This window comes from Epinephelus lanceolatus, chromosome 10 (assembly GCF_041903045.1).
Source record: "Epinephelus lanceolatus isolate andai-2023 chromosome 10, ASM4190304v1, whole genome shotgun sequence".
Classification (NCBI taxonomy): Eukaryota; Metazoa; Chordata; class Actinopteri; order Perciformes; family Serranidae; genus Epinephelus; species Epinephelus lanceolatus.
In genome coordinates, this window is record NC_135743.1 from 25,081,891 (window position 1) to 25,108,199 (window position 26,309).

Sequence of the window (26,309 nt, forward strand, 5' to 3'; positions counted from 1 at the left end):
GTCTGTTTCTCTTCACTACTCGAGGCTACATTAGTTGCGACTAGCATAACCACTGATGTACAGAGAGAACTGGATACTGTGCCGGAGGCGGGGCCAAGTTAATTGATACGAAAGATGCTCAGTAAAAAGTTCCCATGTGTAAATAACCGGAATCTTCCAAATCCAAGAGCCCATTGAGGAAGTGCATTAGCATTTCTTTTGACCCTGACCCCCACATGCTCAGTCTCTGGCTCCCTAAAACTAGAGACAGCAGGCAATTGACTCTGGATTCGGCTATTAGAGAAAATTACAACTCTTAGGACACCATGATTTAAATAAGGGCTAATTAGGGGTTCGAACTGGGAAGTTAGTGTGCTTAAAAACTGTCTGCCGATTTATACTCATTCACTTTAAAAAAAAAAAGTTTTTTTTTCGGCCCACTTGCACCCCGTGACGGACGCGGAAGTTGTAATTACATGGTTTTGCCGCTATGTCAAAATGGTTTACAACCCAGCTCCATTCCTGAGCATAACACACCTGAGCTGTTGGCTGTCGAGTTGCATTGTGGGCTATGTAGTCGCCAGGTTTTGACAGGCAATAAGAGTGGGGTGAGTAGAAACAGACAGTTTCTCTGGTTCTGCTCCTTTTGAATTGTCTATTAACAATGTGACTATTTTCAGGTGTGGATCAGTATCACAGAGTCCTGTGGGTAGGATACCTGTGGGTGACCAGCAAAATATGTGATTAGCGTCTGGTATTGTATTTTAATTTTATTTCTGGGTTTGATTCTGAGTTAAAAAATAGAACATGCTGGTTGGATCGCAGGTGCTGCATGATAAATTATTAGAATAAAACAAGAATAATGATAATTTAATATTTGAACATTTTATTCCTCTGACTGCTGACTTTATGTGTTGGCTGTGTCTGCTGTGCAAGCTTGAATATCTAGCTGCTTCCATCAGGTGTGTTACCAACAGTCATGTTAACTGTGAAGATGTGCTGCTTTGTTTTAGAATTTATTCTCTTTATTTTACATGTATGAAATGTCCCAAAATGATCACTTTTAAATGTACTGCCTTACTGAATTATTGGTTATCGGTATTGTGTCGGTGTGTCAGGTTGGGTTGTGAAACTAGTTGGTCATATGTGTAGGTGGCAGGGCTGGTGCAGTATTGCACAACATGGATCAGGTTTGGGAGTGGCTGTTAAAAATCAGGGTGATGCACTTTTTTCTAAGTGAAGGGGAGAGTCTAAGATATAGTAACAAAGCTGGGTCATCCTGTTTTTTTAAAGGGAACCATAAGGTTCAGCCATTTTCGTACAGTCTCGTATTTTCTTACAGTGTAGTCTGCCCTGCAGCTCAGCACTTCTACTGTACCTGTTCACCTCCTCCAACCCTTTCTTTTCTCAATCTGTTTCCTGGCCCTCTCTGTGTGACCGGGCCCATCCAGCCACCTGGGTTGAGTTATTAATGCCCGGGGAGGCAGAAAGATGATTTCATTGCGTATTCAGGTGTGGGGATGGATGGCTCTCAGAGGCAGCCAGGGGAGTGCTGGGGAGGAGAGCCTCTGTAGAGAATAAATATACCTGTCTCCTGCTGATGCATCGGGCCACACTCACTGCAATGCAAATCAGCCACTCTCCTCCCCCTAACTGCCTCCAGTATTACTCACCCGTTCCCACCTGGATCCCCACCAGCCAGACACTCAGTCACCCCAGACTCAGATGAGGCTTTCTGTGTGGAGGAGCTCTCAGGTACGGGCTGTCTTCCCACCATGGTTTGGTTCCCATTTGTTGACGATGATCCGACAAGCATCCGAGCCTCATCATCACGTTGCATTTCCCAGGTGACTTCACAGGTTCTGGTGTTCATTACCCATCCTGACTGCCAGATAATTAAGGGCAGAGGCAGGAGTTGACATTAAAGCAAGGGTTGCGAATGGTTTCTCGGAGCACACACATCAGCTCTTACTATTTTTGTAGACACTGGATTTTAAGTGTTTTGGTCTGTGTCTCGAAATTGGCTGGTTGGTTTCCATCTCTCACACATCATCTCAGACAATACGGACTGGAGGTTTTTATTTCTAGAGCCAATGAGTACACAGCTGTGTGTCATCACTCCAATTTTGTTTTGTTTTTTTTTCCTCTGAAACCCCTGTGTGTTTCCATTTCTAACTTGGATTTTAATTTCCACTTTTTTGAATGTGTTGAAAGAATAGTTTGACATTTTCAGAAATACGTGTATTCACTTTCATGCTCGGAGTTAGATGAGTAGCCAAGCAACACTTTGTTTTTGTTTGTATCTGTAACCATGGAGGCCAGGGACATGGAAAAAAGGGACCCCAGAAATCCAGCAATGAGTTTTTCTTCCACAGACTAATGGTACACAGAAGTCACGGTTCGGATCATAACTCGGTTTAGGAGTCATGGTTCGGTGCAAGTTCAGTACAGCAGAAAAAAAACATGCATGAGGGTACATTTCTTAAGTTTATTTGGAACAAACAGCAATGAAACCTTCAAAGACAGACAAAATCCTCTTGCTGGGGATTAAGGTAACATTTTGCCCACTGGTGAACTATTTTAATTTAAATTTAATTATAAAAAATTAGGAACATTTCAAACACTTCTGTATTACAATGTTCAAACACCAAACAAACACTTTCCCAAAAGGCAACAGGTCACAACAGGCTTTAAAACTGAGAAGCATCTCTTATGCTTTGAAATTAGAAATACAAGTTGATTCTTCCTGCAGTGATCAGCACATCCGGATGATGCTGTCAAATGGGGGTTAGCATTTTCAGTGTGTCCATTCACATACCTTAATGCAACACATTTTTTTCCCACTACTACTGTGCTGTGTGATTGGCTAGTACTCTTTACCTCGATGTGTCCTTGTGATTGGATAGCTTGAAGGGCAGCAAGTGTCACATAGTTTTGTTATAACGGAGGCTGCTGGCAGAAGTCTTGGAGGACCCGAAGCAGCCAAGCGTTATGCACATTTCATACATTGATATTTCCCTTTTTTAAATAAATGAAATTGTGCATTTTTCGATAAATCATGTCTCCAGTACATTTTAAAGTTGCACTTCATTTCCTACCTTGGATTATCTCCTCTATGATGATGTGGCCTAGTATGTGCCCTGATGATAGAGATCCTCTGTGCTTCCTCACTTGAGACTTATTGCCTTAATTTTCTAGTTGGTTTTTAATAAGAAATGGAAAAGATCTGCGTCTTTAATTTTAAATGATTTTGCCTTTTATGTTGTCTTATACAGTTCTCTAACCTTTTGTTTCTCTGTATGGAAACACATTACATTATGATTATGAATACATAATATGCTAAGAAGCACGTCGTATGAACAAGGGGTTAAATTAAGTTGCATTCCCTCTGTAGATATGTGTTCGGTTTGTCTGATGCAGGCTACTGTAGAACAACATGGTAGACTGTGTGGGAGAGGAACCGCTCTGTATGTAAATGTAAACGGCTCATTCAAAGGTAATGAATAGGCCTACACAATGATTATTATTTTCAGGGAATTATAAATCAATGAAAATACAGTTACGTATATTATAGATGCCCCTAAATCCTACACACTGGACCTTTCAAATACATTCATATTACTATTATTATTATTATTATTATTATTATTATTATTATTATTTTATCAGCATCAGTAACAGCGGAGCCAGGGTTGGGCTGGTTTAAACTTTTGAAAACAATTAAATATTAAGTGCCAGAGCAGACTGGCATACTGAATTTTGCAGACCTTACTCAGCAGCTGCTCCAGAGTGGAACATAATGACACCGTGTCCTAACAGCAAATGAGCCTCCAACTATTATCAGGTTACATCATGTGATGTTGGAGCTTTGTGTCCACACTGAACACATCAAATATGCACCTCTGTCACGTCATGACAAACAAACAAAGTAGGCCTTTCAGCTGTGCGCTCCAGACTGCACTGGATATATAACCACTTAGAAGATGGGTGAGACGCCTGCTTGGTATCTTCCTATGTTTTTAATGTTACTTTTTAAAAACGAAAACACATGTTTGATATTGTGATATTGACTGGAAAAGACATACAGCATAGCCAACTGCGAGTAGTTGAGCTTGTAATTGGTCATTTACCTTAGCAGAAATGTCCAGCTCCCTGGCAAGTCCCTCAAGCCAACTGCCGCGTTGTGTTGTCTTTTTGTGGTTAAATAATGGGGCATTGTGTGAATAATTCCTCATGTCAACTTCATGACCCAGTTGTTCTTCTTTGCTGCGTTTTCGAAGCGAGCAACAGTTTAGCTGTGTATAGAGACAGGCTGTCCAACTCAAGTTCAGCTCAAAACAGAGCACCGCATTGATTGCAAGAAGCCCCTCACTGCAGTGTGAAATTCGGGGCTGTGCTCAGTGTGGGTGGAGTCAAATGTTAAGCACCACCCTGCTTGTTAACTAGCTGCTACTCAGCGGTTCCTCTTGGCCTTACCCCCGGCCTATGAGGCTACTTTTGCCGCAAGGAGAATAGCCGGCACTTGCTGAAGCAACTCAGCCTTTGCTAACATGCTAAACCCGTGCCGGGGGTCACAGCAGGCTGGTGGCCAGTGGCAGCGCTCGGTCTGACCTGTGTAATGGCAGCAACAGAAGCTTACAGACCTGGCGGGGGAGTTAGGGCTTGTGTAGGCTGAATTTGAGGCTGCCTGCTCTCCTCCCAGCTAAGTTGTCCTTTAGGCTTCAGTGATGTGGAGGGACCACATGGTGCAGTGTGGTCCATCTTTGCAGAATATTACTACAGTAGTTTGAAAAATAACAATAGGAGCATTGAGTTTGATGGATTTCTACATTGTCATGGATCCAGCTACTTTTCTCACCAAGTCCTGTCTTAGAAAATCCCCACCAAAAATAGACAAAATCCTCAGCTCCACACCCAGAGGAATGTGGACACTGGAGGAGAGCCGACAGACAGCTGTTGGCACGAACCCCGCCGCCCTCCTGTCTTCCCTCTGGTTCTCTGGGTCAGAGGGGCTTCCTGAAGCTGAGAGGAGAGCCAGGGCCGCAGAGCATGCTGGAGAACCAGAGGGAGTGCAGGAGTCCATACACCCCATGGTGTGGAGCCTCCAACATGCTCTGCAGGCCTTGGCTCTCCTCTCACCTGCTATGATTACCTCTCCAGCCTGGTAAAACCTCTAGCATGCTCGGTGAGCCCTGGGTTGACCTTCAGCCGTCTGGCTTTATCCTACAGCTGATAAGCAGCCTCCAGCTGACCCAGGCTGTGCTCCACTCTTCTGCCAGAGAACCAAGAGGTCAATTTGCAATTGCATCCTATTTCTTTATAGGCTATGCAGCCAATCATTTATCACAAATTCGGATTATATTACAATTATAGTGGTGTAATATGTTTTTGAGGCTGCAGAGTAAGTCAGATGTGCTCACTGTGGGAGGAGTTAAATGTTTGACTCCGTCCATGTTGCCCCAAACTGCACATTGCAGGTTGCAGTCAGGTTTTTCATTGCGTCAAATCCAAAATGTTGCCATGTTGGTGCAGTTTAATTTTCTTGAGAGACTAACTCTGCCATATCCCCTCTCATCACCCCAAAAGACACACGTATTTGTAAACAAGCACAGCGTGCGCCACTCTGCCCCTCCCATCTTAACTGAAATTTGAGCTCCTCCATGTTGCTGCTGCTCGGCTCACCACCCATCAGACAATGTTGTCTCTGTCAGTCCATTTAAAAACAAACAGAATATTACGTTGGTCATGCTGTGATGTGCAACCCAGGCCACTGCAAAGGACACGGGGTGCACACTTAAAGAAACTTGTTATTAATTTACATATTGCATTATTTTTTTGCTTTACTATAATTTGCAATATGGTACTGGGTTGTTAACTGTAGTTGCTGTCCATGTAGAGTGACCTAGATGAGTTAGAAAAGTTATTTTTTGGCATATTAGCTGATTACGAGTCAAGTAAAGCAACATTTTATTTGTTTTAGGGAATGCACTCAAAAATCAATATGATTTCAGTAAAATGTATCCTGGTGCAGCAATAGCTGTCACCAAAAGTTGGAAGAACAACTACCTAACTTGAGCAATGGGGCTGTCTGAAGAGCACATGAACGCAGCAGTTGTCAACGTCCAACAGAGAGCTAGCATCCAATCCCAGGAACTCATAGCCTGAGTACCAGCCAATCCCATCACGGCAGGGCGGGATTTGACGCAAACATCTTGGGCCTTCCTGAGTCCTTAGCTTTTCTATGGATTGAACAAACATGAAATAACTATTCATCAGTGAGCTGTAGAGATGCTGGATTGCAGATTTACCTCTCAACAGAGCCAGACTAACCTAGCTGTTTCCTGCCTTTATGCTAGGCTATGCTAACTAGCCTCCTGTCTGATGTACAACCATGAGAGTGAGTCCTATCTTCTCACCTAACTCTCAACAAGAAAGTAAAATTTATTTGCCAAAATGTCGAATTACATGTCAGCTTGGCTTAGATGTCTGCTGTCAGTTCAGCTGGTTTGCACTGTGGTTGTGCATTAAAATACATCCTATTACGGCAACATCAAACTGTGACGGGACCTACGTACATCAAAATTAATTAATGCCTGGAACTTATCCTTCTCATTCTGAATATTTCAGACACTGTATATCTTCTACAGTTGCTCACTATGGAAAGACACTCACACCAGTGACTTTGAGCTACAGTATATGAATTTCCACAGTGAAGTCAAGGTTGAAAACAGAAAGATCTTTTATATAGGCTGACACCTTTATGTGCTGTGACACCAGTTTAATTATTGATTCCTCCATTGAGACTCTTTTCAGTACTTCACTGGTCATGCTACTGTATTTGAAGGCACCATGAAGGATGTATAGTTGACAATTGACAAGTTATTTCAGTAAATCTGTAGACTTCATAAAATGGACACAGGCCAGATTCTGTGTTTATTCTTTTAAGTTTACTGCATTTACTTTTCCACTTATTTAATACTGCATCTGTGGTCAGATGATATGATGATCCAGAGTGTGAGACGTACTGTACAAATTTGTTCACCATGCGAGATGCTGTTATATCTCTGGTTGTATTAGGTCCACCGTTGCAAATCAATGAGCAACACTGATTTGTGGCAGTATTGGATTTTTATATAGTTTTTGCAGCTTTTCCAGCTCTGATGAATCATCTGTATTTGCGAGGTGTTTCACTTGTTAGATTAACAAAAACAGACATTCCCATCTGTTTTATTTTATCCATAAATCTCAATTGATTTTTTTCATTCATTCATTTTCCGTAACTGCTCATCCTGTTAGGGGTCATGCAGGGGGCTGGAGCCTATCCCAGGTGACATTGGGCGAGAGGTGGGGTACACCCTGGACAGGTCGCCAGAATATCACAGGGCTGACACATAGAGACAGACAACCATTCACACCTCCGCCCAAGCTAAAGTCACCAATTAACCCAACCTGCATGTCTTTGGACTGTGGGAGGAAGCCGGAGTACCCAGAGAAAACCCAGGCTGAGATGGAGAGAACATGCAAACTGTCCTCCCTGGGTTCAAACGAGTAACCCTCTTGCAGTAAGGTGACAAGCACTAGTCACTGCCTCACCGTGCTGACTCAGAAAATGATATATCATCATTGTGATATAAAATTTCACAGACTGTGATCGAGTATTTTATCTATGCTGCCCACCTTATGTTGCATGTAATTTATACGTTTGCATTTTTATATCATATTCCAGGTCTGATCCACAGGTGGGACCCTGGGGCGCAGACCTGGACTGGGCCTGTACCATGCCAGAGACTAAATATATTGTTTCATGTCCCCAGTAAACTGTTGCCCAGGGGCATAGAATTTCATAATTAGTTTTTATCACTTGATCTAATTTACAGCAGTATTCTCACACACAGCTTTTTACTACCACTGAGAATGGTTGATATCACGATTTGGTACTCGAACAAGTACTACTAATTTACAATCCATACAAGTACTGCCCTGTGGTGATAGACTCTGCTGTTTTATTCTGCTCACCCACTGTACTAAATCTTTCAGAAGCCAGTGAAAAGATTAACTGCAGTGTTTCAGATCAAAGGATTGCTTTCTGTATTTAATGACAGATCATTCCTTTTCTTTGAAATATTAGAAAAGAAAAAAGTGTACATTTTGAGATTGCACTTCGACGACAGCCCACTCTTGATTTAGGTGTTCTTGACTGTGGCTCCAATTTAAAATATCAACAACTATTGTTGATACTATGGGCCGGGGCTTAGCCACTTCTTTGATTTCATCCTCTCCCTATTTTGTTGTGTTCAATTTATTCAAGTGGAAAGTTGTTTGGAGTAGTAGCACCTTAAATAAGCTTAGGCCAGCGTCCTTATCCCTAAAACATATGCAAATAAAAGGGATAAGCAGAGACTCTGACAATATTCGCTGTGCATAGCTGACACTCTAATTAGATAGCAAGGCAAGGGATTATACAAGTAAACAGAGAGATACCAAATCTAACATGAAGGGCTACATGTGATATGCGCAGAGAGAGAGACGCACAGCCTTGATTAACTGCACATATAAAGCTAGGGAACATTCTTTTTTACGTATCCTGGCAGATTGCACTCTCTGGTAAACAAGTTTCCACCTTTTTTATGTTCTTATGAAATCAAAGGGGAGCAACTGCATCCATCTTCTGACAGTGCGCCTCATCACTTCCACAGTGTAAATCTGTAGTTTATTTTGCTTTGCTATAAAAGTCGGGGAGGTTGTGTATTAATTTATTTATGGAGCGATCTGTGTTGGTTCACAGTAAACACTGAGATTAGTGTTCAAACAGAGTGGCAAAACCAAAAAGTGACAAATCTCTTTCAACTGAGTCTCTTAACCCGCCCACCCCCGTCACCCCATCATCTCCAGGCCCTTCTTATCTTGCTCCTTGCCTCTATCAGGGACGCTCTTGGAGGGGTTGCTACTCAGCATTGGACGTTTGATGGCTGTCTGCTCCCAGATTCAGCGGCATGTTTGGAAACTTAAGACTGAAAAAACAAAACAAAACACCATGCACATCTATATATGATGAATACTGGGTGCTGGACAGAAGTACAAATACAGAAATACAAAATAAAACCAGGTCTGCAAACCAGAAACTGCCCCTTTTGGGAATTTTAATTGTATCACCACATGTGACGTTGTGGGCACCAGCCCTTTATCAGACATGAACAAGATAAGGTGACACACCTCTATACAGACAACCAATTGTGGTTGCCCAACAGATCATTTGTAACACACACAACACACTGCAAAACCAGTACACAATTACATCACAGCGGGGCGGGGTGGCTTAGTGGCTAGAGCAGGCGCCCAATGTACAGAGGCTTCATCCTTGCTGCAGCAGCCCGGGTTTGATTCCAGCCTGCGGCCCTTTGCCGCGTGTCATTCCCCCCCCTCTCTCTCTTCCCATTTCACAGTACACTATCCTATCCATTAAAGGCAAAAAATAATCTTAAAATTACATCACAAGAATACAATACATTTACAAAAAGGCCAGCAGTGTCACCTCGAATATCACATGACTGAAACATCAGATAAAAAAAATGACATGAAAAGTCAAGGTGAAATAGTAGAAGATATTTTTATAATTCATATATTTTATTTTATTTATTTATTTTTTTATTTTTACAATTTTTGGGAATGTTTTTTTATTCTTTAAAATAGAGGTGCCTCCAATACTACAAAAAGTACAAAAAATAGTGATACTCAATGTGAAATATCACAGGGGTATATATCAGAGTATCACCACTTTTTGTAGTAGTCATATCATTTTCTAAGGACAACGGTTAGTTTAAAGATTTCAGGGAGTTTCCAGAGTCACATTACAGTCACCTGATTTGCATAAAGTAGCCTAGATTCATATTTATGCAAATTGAGAGCAGACACCCCATCTCTTTAAACGCAGCACAGCGTTGCCAGAATGCATTGCATGGCTGCTTACGCAGACAATCAGTGGGAAGTGTGGAAATGACGGTAAAGATTTTTATATTAGCAGGAATGCTGTACAACATTGAAGTGAAAGCAGTGCTCTGTTTATTTAACTGAGACAGTGCAATGAAAATATTGATTTATAATTGTGATAGATAATCATGATCTCAATTTTGATCAAAAGCAGCCCTAGGACACTAGGTTTCCTCTCAGATGACCACCTGTGGGTCCTGGCGGCTCACTGTTAAGTAAACAATCAGCATCACTCACCGCTCAGGTATTCCTCTAACAGTCCAGGGCTGTACAACACGCAGGGCACCACAGCAGGCTGATTTTGGCACTGCTGAGCTGTTTCAACAATGTTTTTCTGCTGGTATTGCATCGCTGAAACAAGTGCTTCCCCGCTTGTTTGTAAAAATTTGATTTATTTGTTCTTCCATTTTGCTCCTGAGAAGAGTTACAACATGTTCTCTCTGTAAGCCTACTTTATACATTCAGAATGCTCGCAAGCCTGGCGAGGAGATCAGACACATCCTGACTAATAGTCTCAAAAATATGATATGAGCCCTTTGATTTATATGAATTTGTTCCCCAGAGTTTGTTTCTCCAAGCACAAAATAGTGATGTTATGTGTATATATATTTACAATAAAAATATAGATTGTTACCAAATGTACAAAGCTCTATATTTTAAGTGGAAGATCATTAATATTGGCTTACAGCAGCGTGAACAACAGATCAAACTGCGCAACGTGTCTTAACCTCCGCCATAAAATCTTGGCAGTGTCTGACTTTGCACTGGTCATTGCACTAAATTATGCTGTAATTATTCAGGTAAAAAATGGCCACTGACACCCCACACACCCATTGGTCCTCCACAAGGAGCTGAGGAGGGAGTGTGTTTTGTCATGATAGATGAGCTGGATCCCTCCTGGTGTGTTGTGAGGAGATGACATTCCCGGGCAGGCAGCGCTGGCCTCGCATCCCGGCTTCCTTCTTCTGGATGATGAGACTCTTGTAGGGAGGAGTCTGCAGGCTTCATTTACCGAAGCAGCGGGGAATAATATAGTGCCAACGTTTGGATGTGTCAGGTCCCATATCTCTGGCTGTTCTATTAGAAATAGACCCCAGTGCGGGACAATTAACCCCTGGCCTCAGCAGCAGATCTGTGCAGTAACAGCCCAGCACGGGGCAATAAATCAAACCCAGAGGGAGAAACCCACACTCCCTCTCCTGCTGGTTGGCTGCTACTATCACCCAATGGACCGAGCTTACATGATGGCAGATATGCCCCGGTGTTATCGTATCGCAATCACTGGAGGCACAAGAGTGATGTAATAGGTTGGCTGTAGGCAAGGGCACCCTGAGTGTGTTTGTGCTGCAGTGAATGCACCATCTGGAGAAAATTCAACGCCTTGGACTGACTGTAACCCTTTACACCAGTCAGTCTCAAACATTTTACACCACATACCACCATGTATCACCACCAGCATCAACCTACCCTGTTCAGCTATGGACATTGCTATCAGGAAGCAAGTTTGTTCCTAATCAGAAGTTAATTTATTGTTGATTATTAGCAGCCACAGCCACGCTGCACAAAGGGGTAGTACTAACTGGCACTCAAACTCCTCCACACAACTCTTGTACACAGCGAGGGCCCCTCATCAGGTGCTGTGGAAACTTTATTGACGCTGCTTGAGTGGCCACCAGCACTTGGGTTTGGTTGATTGTGGATATTATTCACTTAATCCGAACTTTGCTTCTAATATTTCCCATTTGGAGCCGCAATCACAGCATTTGTAAACCATTAATTTTACCCCCGCTTACTAAATTACCATCACAGTTTAGCTTGTAACTAATCATGGAGGTAGGACTGCACTACATCCATGAGCGTGACCACCTAGCAGGCTGATGTCCGAACCAAAAGCAGTAACCGATCGGTTTGCATTAGCAGTAACTTAACACAGCTGTAGGACAGTGATAAAGAAAATAAGCAGAAATGTAGGAGGGAAAGGAAACTCCAAACCACACAGGTTCACTTACAAGCTTCAGAAGTGATGGGAGCTTCCTCTGTAGTCTTCATCACAGCCTCATTGAATCAATAAGTTCAGTGCAATGCACAGCTTGGTTTGGAAAAGCTCATGATCACTGTTTGGTCTCTGTGCACCCTGGTACCAAGCAGGGGCACAAAGGTGCAGGCCAGCGCAGTTATCCCCTGCAGCTGAAATGCATGTATTCCTGGCTTGATGCATCACAGTAGAATTAAAATAAGCTATATATAGCTGGTAGAAAAACTTTCCAAAAGGAGAGCTGTATCAACCAAAAGAGCACAGAGGACACAGAGCACACATGTACCCAGGGTATCTTTCCCAGCTCAGTAACTTCTTAATATGACACATTAAGGAGACCAACAATGCTTTTTTTTTTTTTTTTTTTTTTTTTTTATACCTAGGTCAAATATTCAATATATTTTCTGGGTCAGTTATGTTGAAATCAGCAACCCACAGCTCACAGCTCATGATGTTATAATCCTTGAAACTTACGCCTACAACAGTTTTGCACATATTCTTTACTTACTTCTTGGTTTTTTTTTCTGTTTTCTTATAATTTCTCTTGCTTATACACAATATAAGAACAACTGTTATGTGTCCCAATTTCCTCCCTGGGGATCAATATAAGTATTTATGATTGCTGACTTCAGACAAAGGTACTTCTACAGAGGCTAAATGTTTTTTTTTTAGCATTCAAACTGCATTTAAAACGGTTATCTCCTTTCCTTTCTTTTGTAATTTGAACTGTGAAGATAGCGCTCACCGATCTCTTACAGTGAGGACCCTGGGAACAAAGGGATGACTCCAAGAAAACAGCCGGCACTGAATTCTTGGTCGTTACTAATTCATGAATCAGATATTTTTGAAATCAGGAAACAGGGGAACTAATTTTAATCTGTATTTTATATATTTGATGCTATAAAATCTATGGCATATTTTATTAGATTAAAAATATGCACCAGCACACTGTGGTATCGGTGCAAGAACCCAGACGTAGTTTTGTCATGATCAGAAACTCTCAATTGCACCCAGCTCTGTCATCGTCTTCCTCGCGTCCTCCATTTTATTCAGGCTTTAACGTATCAAACCAGCTCAACAATCATACTAATGTATTAACGACTGGAAGCTGTGCTATCTTATACATCGGTAATAAAAAACAGAATTATGAATCCTCTCTACAGTGAAGCTGGCGTTTTTGTCTGCACCCTGTCATATTGAGACCATTTGTTTAATGGCAGATTAGAGAACAGAATGAGCGGCAATAAAGCCGTAGACCACAGGGGTCACCTTCAGGACCGACTCATGGTTATTCCTATCATTAGCATGTCGTGTCTCGTGCTGTCCTGCTCCAATTATTACTGACACAGGCTCTGGTCTTATGACTGGGCTGTTCAAGCTGCCCACTGTTAGACTGTAATTCTCACACCGATGGACTAATGTGAAATATGGCAACAGATGCAGAACTGAAGCACATTATTCAGGACCCAAGGGCCATTAAAGCCATAGCTATTAAATATAATTTGAAAAAATTAGCTTTTTGGCGTGTGGAATAGCAGGTTGTGAGGTATTATGATAATCACTACATTCCCCAGGGTGCCTGCTTTCCCCAAATGTTATTACTATTTGTATGCATTTGTGAATGGGCTTTGGGATATGTAGTCTTGTTTGTGGATGCTTTATGGGAGGGGTAATTCTCCTCAGATGCAGGGGCAATTATTGCTTTGGCCAGGGTTTGTGTTCCTTTGTGCGAGTCTGAAGTAATTACAGCTCATTGCTTGATTTGTTGTTGGTCTGAGAGCATTTGTGCACATGTGAACACATTTCAGTTAATACAATTTTGACAAACACACGTGTGTGTATGAGCGGGGATAGTGGACTCGCAGTCAGGCTGGTATTGACCAAATCAAGCTGATGGCAACAGGTGCTGTTAATTGCTGACACTGTCAAAACCACAGAGATTTTATAGCTCCTGTGTGCTGATAATGTTGTTTATTCTGTATATTCAGCGTTTGGTACAGACAGTCTCTTTGTCACCTGAAATAAACTCATGCTTTACATGCATCCCCACGATTGCAAAGAGTATTTGTTTGTCAGGGTCACAGGTTGCTGTCAGAGACTTCTCTTGAGTTGTTAAATTATTCTTTAACACTATAATCGGCCTGTCATACCACAGCTGAACACGAGCAGATCTGTGTAAATCCCTGGTGGCAGAAGCGCTGGTTGGCTCAGTTGTGTTGACATGTTCACATCAATAGTAATCACAGGTCATTGCTACGGTCTGAAAGGGCAGAGAGGTGGTCAGTGTGGCTGCAGGGCACATTTAATTGTCAGTGGATCAAGTCTACATTCAGAGCAGAGCGAAAACATCTTGGCTGTATGACTTCATCAGTTACCATGAGAGGAAAAGGGAATAACAAGTTAAGGCACCACATATTTGAGAGATGTTGACTGCGGCAAGAATTCAATTTTTAGAGTTTAAAAATCCAACATTCTCTTGTTACAGCTTTTTAAATATAAATATTTGCTGTTTTCCTGATGGTGAATATCACTGGGTTGAAGACTGCTGGTTTAAAAAAACGAGCAGTTTGAATGAAAATAGAAATAATTGACTGATTAATCAATAATGACAAGATATGCTAGTTGCAGCCCCATTGTTTTCCATCCTTAATGTGTCTCAGTCTCTTTAAAACTGAAAATATGTTGTAAATATGCATGATAAATGTTAGGAGTAAGGGAAAAAATCGATACGGCACAGTATTGTGAAAGTTTGCACGGCAATATTGTGTTGAGATAGTGATTTTTTAAATAAATGTATAACTGATATTGCAAAAACAAATCAAACCTTTGGAAGCTGACTAGAATATTAAAATGCATTGGTTTTACAGTCCACTAGATACATTTTACTGCAATGAAAATGACTGAACTGACTGAAATCTTTCTCTTATTCGATAAAAGTTTTCTTTTGGGGACATAATTTGCAGTTTGAAAATAATAAAATATTGCAAGTAATGTATGTCATGACAATACTCAGCATATTGCCAATTGATAATAATATTGTAACAATGAAATAAGATAGTATAATAATAGTATCATGACTTAAGAGAGTTTAAATGTTTAGAAAACTAAGTTTATGATCTTCACAGTTGCTTGATGATTTTAGTACCTTAACGTCTGCTGGTAAATCCATCGAAAGAGTGTCCTCATGCAAGTACTTGGGTTTATGAATAGATGACAGGCTTGCTGCTCTAGTTAGGAAGCTTAGAGTGAAGATTTATTCTCTTTATTCTTCTCTTTATTTTAGAAACACGTCTTGTTTTACCTTCAGTGCTGAGAAAAACTTGTGCAAGCTACTTTTCTGTCTGTGATTGATTACAGTGACATGTTGTATATGCATGCAGCCTTAATTCAGTGTACAATGTCTCTTTACATTTTAATCATAAATGCAAAGTCACTTACTCATAACTGCGTTCTTTAGGATTTGGTGGGTTGGACATCACTGACCACTAGCAGACAATAGCACTGGTATATTTCTATCTATAAAGCAATCCTGGACAAATTTCCAGCCTAACTTTGCACCCTGCTGTGTGTCAGCTCTGGTAGTTACCAGCTTCACCCCTCCAAGTAGTTGCTTTTTAATGTACCCTGGGTCTTAACACATCAGGGGAAAACTGCATCCTTCTACTCTGCACCTTAGACATGGAAAAATTTTCAAAAAGATCTAAAATTAGATTCATTTATATCCATTGATGAATTTAAAGGCATCATAAAGAATGTGGTGATAGAGACACGTGCTTGTTTTTCTTGAGGGGCCCCTATGTTTGAATAGTTGTTGTTTTATTGTGGATTTTTGTATTATATGTTGTGTTTGTTGCATTTTAAATGTGTTTTGATTGGCTGCTACTTTGGCCAGGTCTCTCTTGTAAAAGAGATTTTCAGTCTCAATGGGAATAAAGGTTAAATAAAGACTAAATCAATTGATTCCCACCCCTAATAAATGTGTAAGCATAAATGTTTCTTTCATTGATGGCCGTTGTTTTGATGTTCCTCTTTTGTTTTTGTCAGCGGCAGGCTGCACGTTCGAAGAGGACTCGGACCCCAATCTGTGTGACTTCACCCAGGGGGAGGAGGATGACTTTGACTGGCTGCTGTTTCGGACGTACAGTTCACCCTATGCCAGCTCTGACCTCTTGCGTGGTGAGTGGACCTCTCTCCTATGCTGCAGCCATTTTGTATAGTTAGATTCCTGCAGGCATGCAGATTAGACAGAGCTGACCAGGAGCTTGGCTTGCTATAAATCTGAAACACAGCAAGTAAGAGTTCATGGGGCACAAGGCCAGAGGCTATTTTTTAAGACATGCCAGCAGTTTGTGTGCGCTTTTGTTTCTTTCTAAATTGTCTCAGAAATAAATTGACTTTGTTTGTGTGGGCGACTTATTAGAAAAGCACGACCGTATGCAAATCAGCCTTTCTAGATGTCCAGCGTCCATTATGCATCAGCTTTAATGAAGCACTCACCCCAGTTTTGTCTGCTTCCCGCTAACCCGAAGGATAATTTTATGTTAACCAGCCTCACAGGACTAATGGAAACCAGCATTTTCCTGCCATCATGCTCTCTTCTGGTGGTTGCCAGAGGGAGATGGCATGCATAGTTTATAAGGCGCTCCTCCATCTCTGCATTAACAAATACCTACAGGGATCTGACAAAGAGAAGAGTGCTGTTTCAGCTTCTTAGCAGAAATCAGTGGCAGCAGTGGGCTCTCTGCTGAAAATACTTCTACTGTGGAAACTTGCATGTGATTAAGGAACCGGCCTCCCTCGGGTATAACCAATCAATCAATCCATGATATGGTAATGAGAATCTGACCACTCCATGACAAAAACATGCATTTAATTTTTCATTTAACGTGAGAGGGAGAGAAGGAACTTTCATGTTCAGTGGCTGCAGTGATTTTACAAGCTTGGAAGAAAGAACTGACAGTTAATGTGGCACAATAAAGATAGATAAGCTGAGAGGAACAGATGTAAAGATGACAAGATAGGATATAATCAGATATTGTAGATCATTTAAAAAGAAATAATTGTAGGCCTCAGGGAATAATACTCCATCTTTCTGGAAAACATCAACTCAAGTAGCCTTTGAAAATGGTCAGAAGCTTCCCACAGGGATAAATGGTGTTATTTTTAAAAAGCTGTGTGGTTGTGATCATGGTTTATAGGACAAAAGCTCCTTTATGTCCGCAGGCATCTATCAAAATAGATTTCTGAACTTGATGAATCCCAAATTCAATCCTAAACTCTTAAACCGCACCTTGTTCACCTCCACATCATCAGCATTTGAGTGAGAATCTGCCTGCAGCCTCCAGCCAATTCACGGCAGGCGATGGGATAATTAATGCTTTTCCCTTTGGGTTTAATTAAAACTTAGTGCCATGGCATTTACAGTGATCGGGGGGCCTTCAGTGGAACAGACTAGCACAGGTGGAATGAGGCAGGTACTGTAATCTACACATGGCGAAATAGCAAGAGAAGCCCCGAGCGTCAACTCTCGATCGATCAGTTCTGAGATCCAGGAGACGGATTCAGTTTAATTTATTATCTGCTCTTCCTTCAGCCCCGCACTACAAGCAGTGTATTACTCACGTTCTTCATGTGGTAGCTGTCATTGTGCAGTGACAGCAGTGTTCCTTCGTTAGGTACACCTTGACATTTTAGTTGCGGTTTTTCAGGTGGATACCCTCGCTGCAGATGCTGGCACAGGAAATGTTCCCCTTCTTTCTGACTTAATCCCCCTGTGTTGACTTCTAACCATGTATCACATTGGGCAGCCAAGGTAGGGGGGGGTAACAAGAGTTTATGAGATAAGGCTATTTACATTGGACCAGTATTAACTTTGTGGGGCTGAGAAACTGGTGTCGAGGGAAGATTAGTAAACACAGCTGAGATAGCTGCTGCTTGTGGCTCCCAGGAGAAATTAGACTACCGTTCCCATGAAAGAGAAAATAGTCTTGGAAAAAAAAAGAAGATAGAATGCAGTAAGGTCTTAATAAGAATGGCCCATTTTTTTTTATCACATTCCCCTTTATTTTGAATTAGATCGGAGATGTCTGGTTGCTATTGATAATCTTAAATTCTCGCGCTGTTTTAATGAACAATTCAGGCATGCAGGATGATGACCTTGTAAAGAGGAATGTGTCTGCATGTCAAGTGAACCTCGGTTTCTGAAAGGCAGATTCATTAGCTTCAAAAGTTATGGGTCTGCTGCTCCAGTATCCATTATAGTGCAGTAGGGTGGCCTTAAGGAAAAAAATCCATTAAGGACTTGAACAAGCTCATGGCAATGTGCCTTGCTTTGTTTGTTCACCTTGTTAGGCGCTGTAGCTTTCGCACTCTTCTGAACAGGTCTACAGGTCAAACATGTAGGACACGATGTCCTTATTCTAGCGATGATTAAAAGCAGAACTTCTAAAAGTTTCTCAGGTCTGAGGCATCAACAGTAAACATCAGGTTCTTGTCAGCCCACCAGGAGCAAATAGGCTTCTGTAAAGACTCAACGTTTAGCATTGAGAAACGCAGTAAAGAAAAGAGCAAGACAGATACAGTAGCAGCTTTATAACAAGAGTGACAGCGGCTCTAATAGCGCAGCAGCAGCTGGCATGTATCTGCATCTGTTGCTGGTAGTTTGCAAAATACAGCACCATCTTCAATACCTTATTGTAATTTTAACCACACTGCACTTGTCAGTTTTATGCACCTTTTTTAACAAAGAGTTCCACATACTGAGGAGCCACAGGAGCAAAATCAGGGGAAAAATGCTGATATTAGGCATTCCTGTTTGTGTTTTCACTGAATCTGAAAAACTGTGAAGATGAAGCAAATTAGTCTGATAAAAGATTAAAAAATGACAGAATTGTTCGAGATTTTTTTCAACTTTCACACCCAAAGAAACAACAAATAAGAGTTGCCTTTTTGCTTTATTAACTGTTGTGAGACATTTGTGTGGATGCAAAGTCGACATGCGTAAGTGAAAAGGAGACTTCTGTGCCTGTCTATAGAGTAGTGACAGTCTGCTGATGTACTGGCCATTGGAAAGTGCTACCCCGTATCTTTTTCAGGCCCAATGACTATAACTGAGGAACTAATTTTAGACCTTGGTTCCCCCTGTTGAAAATGCATATAGGGTTCCTGAGCACTTAAAATGGTTCCTTGCCCCCAGGGTAAAGCTCCTGCAGTGGAAAACCACCTGAAGCGTAGACACTTGGCTTCACTGAAATTCACAATTCATTAACTTGGTGAACATAACAAGCGAACAATCAATGTGAGAGTGGATTTTTCCTTTAAAAGAGTGTTCCACCATTTTAGCATTGCACCTCCATAATGTTGGATGTGCGATGGACAACTAAAAAAATATCAACCAGAGGTATTTGTCTTTTTTATTACAAGATTCTTCTTCCTTGTACAATCCTCGTCCCTGCTTTCCATACAATGCAACCGGGCTGCTGAGTGTTTGGTCAAGGTTTTGGGTGTGCTATGCTAGTCAAGCCCTGTTTCCACTGAAAGTTTTATTTGTGGACTGTAACTATGAAATATAAGGATGGTTTGCTGCCTCTTGCAGCACCGAAAAAAAAAGCATCGTGGAGTGTAGTTCCTGTGGGCTCCGGCAACACTAAACCCCAGAGCTTGCCTTTGAAGGACTAAATGCACAAACATGCTACTTTTAAATATCTCTAGAGATATACTCTATACTAGAGAGACTCTCACTGCAGCCTGTTTTATTCTTTGCTCTGAAAATGTCGGCGTGCAACCTCATTCTGCGGACGATAGACGAGAAGCAGACTTCTATCTGTGTCACTGGTGATGAGGGAATACAGCGATTGCTGGACGGAGCAGTGAGTGACAACAATCCCGATCACATTTAAGAGTACTGTTTGCTGTGGAAACGCTAGGGTCTACTGTAGGTACCATGTCTGAAGGGTTACTTTTGGTTCCAAAGGTACTATACCGAAAGTGTTTGGTGGAAATGGGGCTTTAGTGGCATATGAAGCCCCGAGCCGCAGTTTCACACAGCTCCCTCTGAAACTTTGTACATCTGTTTTTGCATATACAGTAGCACTGCCTAAGACCTGTTAAAAGACGTTATTGTGAAAATTGGGGCACCTCCCTGTTAATTTTAGTGATTTATGTACATCTGTAAGAGCTACTGAAAGGTTCCCTCTGTGGGAGGTGTTTGTTCTTGTTGAAGTTTCACAGAGCACACAAACATCCGCTCAGATGTCCACCTCAGCAGCAATACAGACTGTGTCTCTTGGATGTGCAGAAATTGGGGCTTTGGTTTCCAGCTGAGTCATACAGATATTCTCTGACGGTACTGAAATAGAGTGTTGGAATATGCTTTTTTTTCTCACCATGTGTTGCATGCTAATCTTGCAAATCCCCCTCTGTCCCTATCTCTTTTTTTGTAAATGTCACCTGTGCTGTCCAGCTTCACACATACAGCGAAAGTAACTTTTAGGTCCTGCTGCAGGCTCAGATCCAGCTCCATCTGTGTGTTTGTACATCACGTTGCAACAGAGCAACAGAGTCAATTGATTGTTTTTTTATTAGCTACTAGCACAAAAGATCATTATATAAACACCCACAGGCATTCTGAATGGACTCTGAAGTTGGATGGCACCTCAGGGTAAAGAAAGGTTAGGACTTAAATGAAGCATGGCTTTGAGCATTGTCCTGGGGCCAGAGCATGGTCAGTAGGCTGATACAATAACAACAGGCTCCATGTAATGACCTTAGCAGAGCTAATTCATAGAGTAAAACACACAGACCTCCATCTGTATCTCCGGCAAAATCTACCAGCCGACTTTGGAGGGCAATGTCGTATCTTCTAGCCTTTACTATCTGTCACCTCTCACCCCTGCCTGGCCTTGGGCACCCACCGCAAACCAGCTGCACACGAGTGAGCGTGTGTCATTGACAGTGACCCGAGATTCATCTGTGTCCGTGAAAGGATGAGGCAGAGCGAGGAGACAGATACATCTGCTGTAAGAGAGGCGTTGTTATCAGAGCTGACCAGCCATCCTCACTGGTTTAATACTCTATTACACTGCCTCACTCCACCTCTCCCTTCCGGCGGCTGCATTCACCATATATATGCAGTATATATCATCTCATTTAAAAGGTCTCCATTTATTGTGGACTCCAAATTCCATTAGTTTAGCTCTTAAAACTCTGTGCATTTTTAAACAGATAATATACTTTATAGCTTGTAAATGTGCAGCTTGACTTGTAGGGAAAATAAGTGCAATAGATACTTTATTTTATTTGAGGAGAAGGCGGGTGCTATTTAATTTATTTATATTGCATTTGTCTTGCATTTTAGCGATGTCAGTTTTGATTAATTTTGCTTTTAATAGCCTGACACCCTTTGACCGGTTAATTTTTAAGAAAAAAAAAAAAAAAAGCAAAATGACATGAATTAGAAGAGGTCTTTTGTTTTAGTCCAGCACTTGTTTGACTGCATTTCAAAGTGCTTTTTAGTTAGAGGTAGTGAAATTTTAATGTTTTGTGATTGGCATGTCTTTTATTTTATTTTCTGCTGGCTTTGCTGAGAGAAAACATGCAGAAAAGAACATGTGGCAACATAGTGCCCACTGCCTACCCTCTGGTCTCTACTGGTTAGCTAGCCACGGCTGCTCTGCACTGCACACCAGGATGACGTCAGGTGGGAGCTAGCTTGCGGTGTACATTTAGAAATTGGTAGGACCGTGTTACCGGCGCCATTACCAGCGCAAGGGTATGGCTGAGCAATATGGACAGGAATTCATTCATTCATCTCTGTATTTTTTAAGCTAAATGGCGATACACGATAATGCATGATATATCTCTTTTTTTTGTTTTGTTTTTTTTTGTACGAAATCGGCTACATGATCAGTTGCAAGTCAAAGCCACATTTGAGATGTCACAAGCACTTACATAAAAACACACTGTGATCAAAATAAAATGCAAAGACAATGATTTTTTTCCCTGTTTGAAAATATACAGCTGCACAACATGTAAATGAAAAATGATATAAAATAGATAGCAGGGTTGTACGTTAACTTTTTGCACACAGCACTGGAGCTACAGAGGTTTAAAGGTTTGCAGCACAGGACACAAAACTAACATATATATATAAGTATATAAGTATCAAGAGTATATAAGTATCAAGTCGGCCTAAATCCATTGTAGTTTAGAACAATTAAAAGTCTTTGTGGGGGGAGTAAAAAGTCATTTTCCATGGCCTTTCAAATGAATCTAGTGCTGTAAAATGATTTAAATCTTTTTAATTTATACAATCTATTAATCTCATTCATGCACATAGCATCAACGGAGAGGCCGAGGGAGGGAAGGAGCGACAATTGTTCTCATTATATATGAAATTTCGGTGTTGTCGCTGCTTTTTTTAAACCCATCTGTCGCCTGCATCCAGACGCTGTCTCAATGTCACACAATAGACTACAACTACCAAGAAGAACGGCAACGTGCTATGATCCACCTCACACATGAACTAGCAAACAAACGCTCACCTAACAATCAGGCAGCTCTGTCACCCAGGCATGCCGCACAGTGCTGTTCTACATGTGAGCTGCCGTAATGTCATTCATCGCACAGACTGATTTGGTGTAGCACGTGCAACATATAGACCAATGTCGCAATATGGACTTATTAACAGACAGATTAAACAAAATAGCATCACTGTGTCTCTCTCAGTGTTGCTGGAGAACTTATGAGTGAGTGGGGCGGAGCTGTGCGGAGAGTGTGAGAGAAGGGAGATGCACACTGACGTGGCTTTTTGAAAGAACGGCGTTATGTAACTTGACCCTATATTGATATAAATGGTACTGTCTAAATCTATATCTGGTCTCAAAATATATCAATATATCACACATAAGTGCCAGTGCCGCCTGTCGCCACAGATGCCCAGTTCACAGTACTGCTTTTATCAGTGTAGGCTCAATAACCATTGTGTTGCCTCATTTTGCGATAGATAAGTGACTCAACAGACATGTAGTTAAACAGCTGCATAGTTGGTAACAATGACAAACTCACCAACATAAATGTTCGCTTCACTGACAATACGAGCCGCTTTACCGAGAATCCAGGAGGTCTCATTTCAAAGCTGTTAGGGTGATGTGCTTCAAACGGTGATGTGTTTAAAGGTTTAATGGATCATTTATGTGAATCATGATCATTTACAGGAAAAGATTTGCCTCTGTTGGTCTTTTATGAACAGCCAAAAGGTAGAGTATTTCCTCTTCGACAGAATAATCTTGAAACTTAAGTGTAGACTGCAGAAACTTTGAACAAGGTGAGAGACTCATAGAATGATTATTAACGACATTAGAGGAAAGTTAGCAAAGGTTGCTGACTCAAAATTTCACTCGTCTTTTAACACAGTGTTGATTATGTTGGATATAGTTAAAATTGCACAGCTCTTGCAACTTTGAAGTTGCACTCTTTTAAAATGTGATTTGTGTGTCATAGCATGTCATGGGACACCTGTTTGGGGAAAAAAAGTACATTTCTGTTCATATTTGTTCATGTCACAAAAAATGACTGAGGAACTGAAAGTGCAAGCAGATATATGGCGCCTGAAGACATGGTTGAGTAAATCTTAATAAAAAACAGTCATGTAATGGCAATGTATCAGGTTTACGGGAAGAGCTTGGCTTCAAGGCTAAAACTGTGAGATGATGAATGAAATTAGAGACGAGATAAAGTGCTCTGTTGTGTACTTTCAGGGATGGCGTTGCATCTTTTGTTGATGTAGGGAGGAAGAACCTTTTAACATCTTGCTAGAGAGCTATATTTATCATTTAACTTCGGTTACAAAGGACAGTTGTTCCCTTGGAGCCAGTTGTGTCCGGTCATGTGCTGTTTGAAGAGTCTGCAGGGTTTGTTACAGCCAAACGTTCCACCAGCTGATTTCACTAATTAACACACCTTTGGTCAGAGAGGGAGGAACTAATTAGTGAAATCGGCAGCTGCGGTATTTGGTGGGCATGAAAACCTGCAGAGTCGTGCGTGGCTCAGGACTGGACACCCGTGGCTCACAGGAATAATTGTTTATGACTCATTACCTCAAGGCAAAGAAGATTATATTTATTGATCACTGATGTATTATATAAACATCTGAAAACTTCTTTTAAACCATCTGAGAAATGCCCATCATTGCACCGAAGCTTTTAAAGTATAACAAATTAATTACATTGTTATTCAGGGAAGCGACCACCAGCTCCCTTTATGTCTTCTCAACAAGGTAGAGAGGAATCATTAATGTGAATGATAGAGACACATTTGGGAACGGCTTCCAGAGCAGACATTGTGCCAGCCGCGGGAGCCTGCAGTCTAACTGGTTCATGCTTCGAAACCATTTCTTTTGTTCTGTGTGTTTTGCTCACCCACACACAGACACCCAGGTGATAGGTAGGTATGGTAATGCAGCCCCCTTTTGGCTGTAGTTCCCGTCTAATTAGTGTCACTTTAGAGGGACAGCTAGAGGGCTTTTATGTGTAAGGTTGCGGGTTTAACAACATAATTGAGGCTCGGGAAGCACACTCGGGATCGTAGCCAAATAGAGTTTCTAGGTGAATCACCTTAACTCAGGTGAGATGAAGTGGCCGGTCACTTGAAGCATAATGGTTCAGCTCATGAAAAAGGCCATGTGGTTGACAGCTGCAATTACTTTGGAGCATCTTTGCTGCATGAATTGGGAATTTTGGATTTAGCTCACATATAATTGGCTCTATTTGACAGACTAGAGTATCGAGAGATTTATTGTTTACTTTGCTCTTTAAATGATTTCGGCACAGTTTGTAGAGGAATGAATAATAAAGCAAGCTGAACTGGAGAGTTTTAATATTAGCATGTGAGCAGTGTAGCTTTTCTCATATTTTCTGTTGGTTTGTAACTCCAGTGTAAGTGATTTTCTTAAAATTTAAATTCCCCCTCCAGACAAGTTTTAATACTGTACTATGGTAAATATTTTGTTGAACATGGTTTTCCCACATAAAAAGTAAAAACAAAAAGGGGGGCTAGAAGCAGATCTACTTCTACTATCTAATTTACCACTGCTGCAGTCTGAAGGTTGATCTAGGCCTCCAGGAAGTGTGCAGGGCTTTAAGGCCAATTCAGGCAGGACCAAACAGAGGAATTAGATTCGTCATGTAGCCCCCAAAAAATATTTTTTCCCATTGACTTACATAGCGAAAGAGTCATCCAGCGCTGTATCCAGTTCTCTTTGTTCATCCATGGGTTAACTGGTGAAAAAGCAGTGCGCATCAAGATGACTAATGTTAGCGTTAGAGGAAACATTAAAGAGTTTCAGCCATACATGAGTATCAGTCTGACCCAGACTCAAATGAGGAGTCTGTTGTGCATCAAACTCAGTGACTAGCAGACATATCAGAATGTTAAGTGTAGTTAGCATCTTTAATTTATGTTGTTATGTAGCTTGTAAGTAGTCGTTGCTGACACACCATTAGTGGTTGTGAAATGTACACTAATAACTGCCATAATGTTACAGCATCTTCATATTGGTCTGGTTTACATCCAAAAACTGCACGACTAAAAAAACTAGCATATCCGCTCTTAAATCTTTCACTATGCTAATGCAAACTCTGTTCTTTGCCGGTGTTGTGTTGAAGTCTGTTCCCCCACTGTTTCTCATATTAGGCAGCGATTGGCTTTCGTATTGGTGACGTACCTAATCTAGCTTGTCTGTGCACATTTAAATCTCAGATTTTGGGGAAATCCACAGACAAGACCCCCTTCAGTAGAGGAATGTGCAAACATCTCTCAGATTCAGATTCAGACAACTTTATCAATCCCACCTTGAGCAATCTGTGTGAACAGCTTGCCTTGCACATATACTATAACATACAGTAATATATAGACACATAAATAGATGAGTAATAAATGAAAATAAAAAATATACATGCAAGAGAGAAAACTCAACTGCAAGAACATGTTCAGAAGAAGTTAAAATACATGTGGCTTTCTGGAGGATTTTTTGAACAAACAAACACAACTGCATGCTGCTCCTAGGATGCACAGGTAGCATGAGTGCCCCGGATGGGACGTGTCTCTATAGTGACAAACTTTGCACAGATGCAAGTCAGTGTAGTCAAGGTCGGACATTTCAGGGTAGTTGTTAGAGCACTTGTCTTCCATGCAGTAGGTCAAGGGTTCAAATCCTGCTAGGGTTGATGATATTTTTTTGGCCATTTTGCCTTTAATGGACAGGACAGGTAAGTGTGAAAGGGGGAGAGAGAGGGGGGATGACATGCAGCAA

At 41.3% G+C, this 26,309-nt stretch overlaps 1 protein-coding gene across 4 annotated transcripts in view; it reads left to right on the top strand.

Annotated features, from left to right (window-relative positions):
- The window catches only part of ptprub (protein tyrosine phosphatase receptor type Ub), a 215,832-nt gene that overhangs the window by 55,870 nt on the left and 133,653 nt on the right, over positions 1 to 26,309 (top strand). For all 4 annotated transcript variants that reach the window (XM_078171863.1, XM_033640425.2, XM_078171864.1 and 1 more), the window contains exon 2: positions 16,046 to 16,177. In XM_078171863.1, coding sequence (XP_078027989.1) covers positions 16,046 to 16,177 — 132 coding nt within the window. The remainder of the gene's footprint in view (positions 1 to 16,045; positions 16,178 to 26,309) is intronic.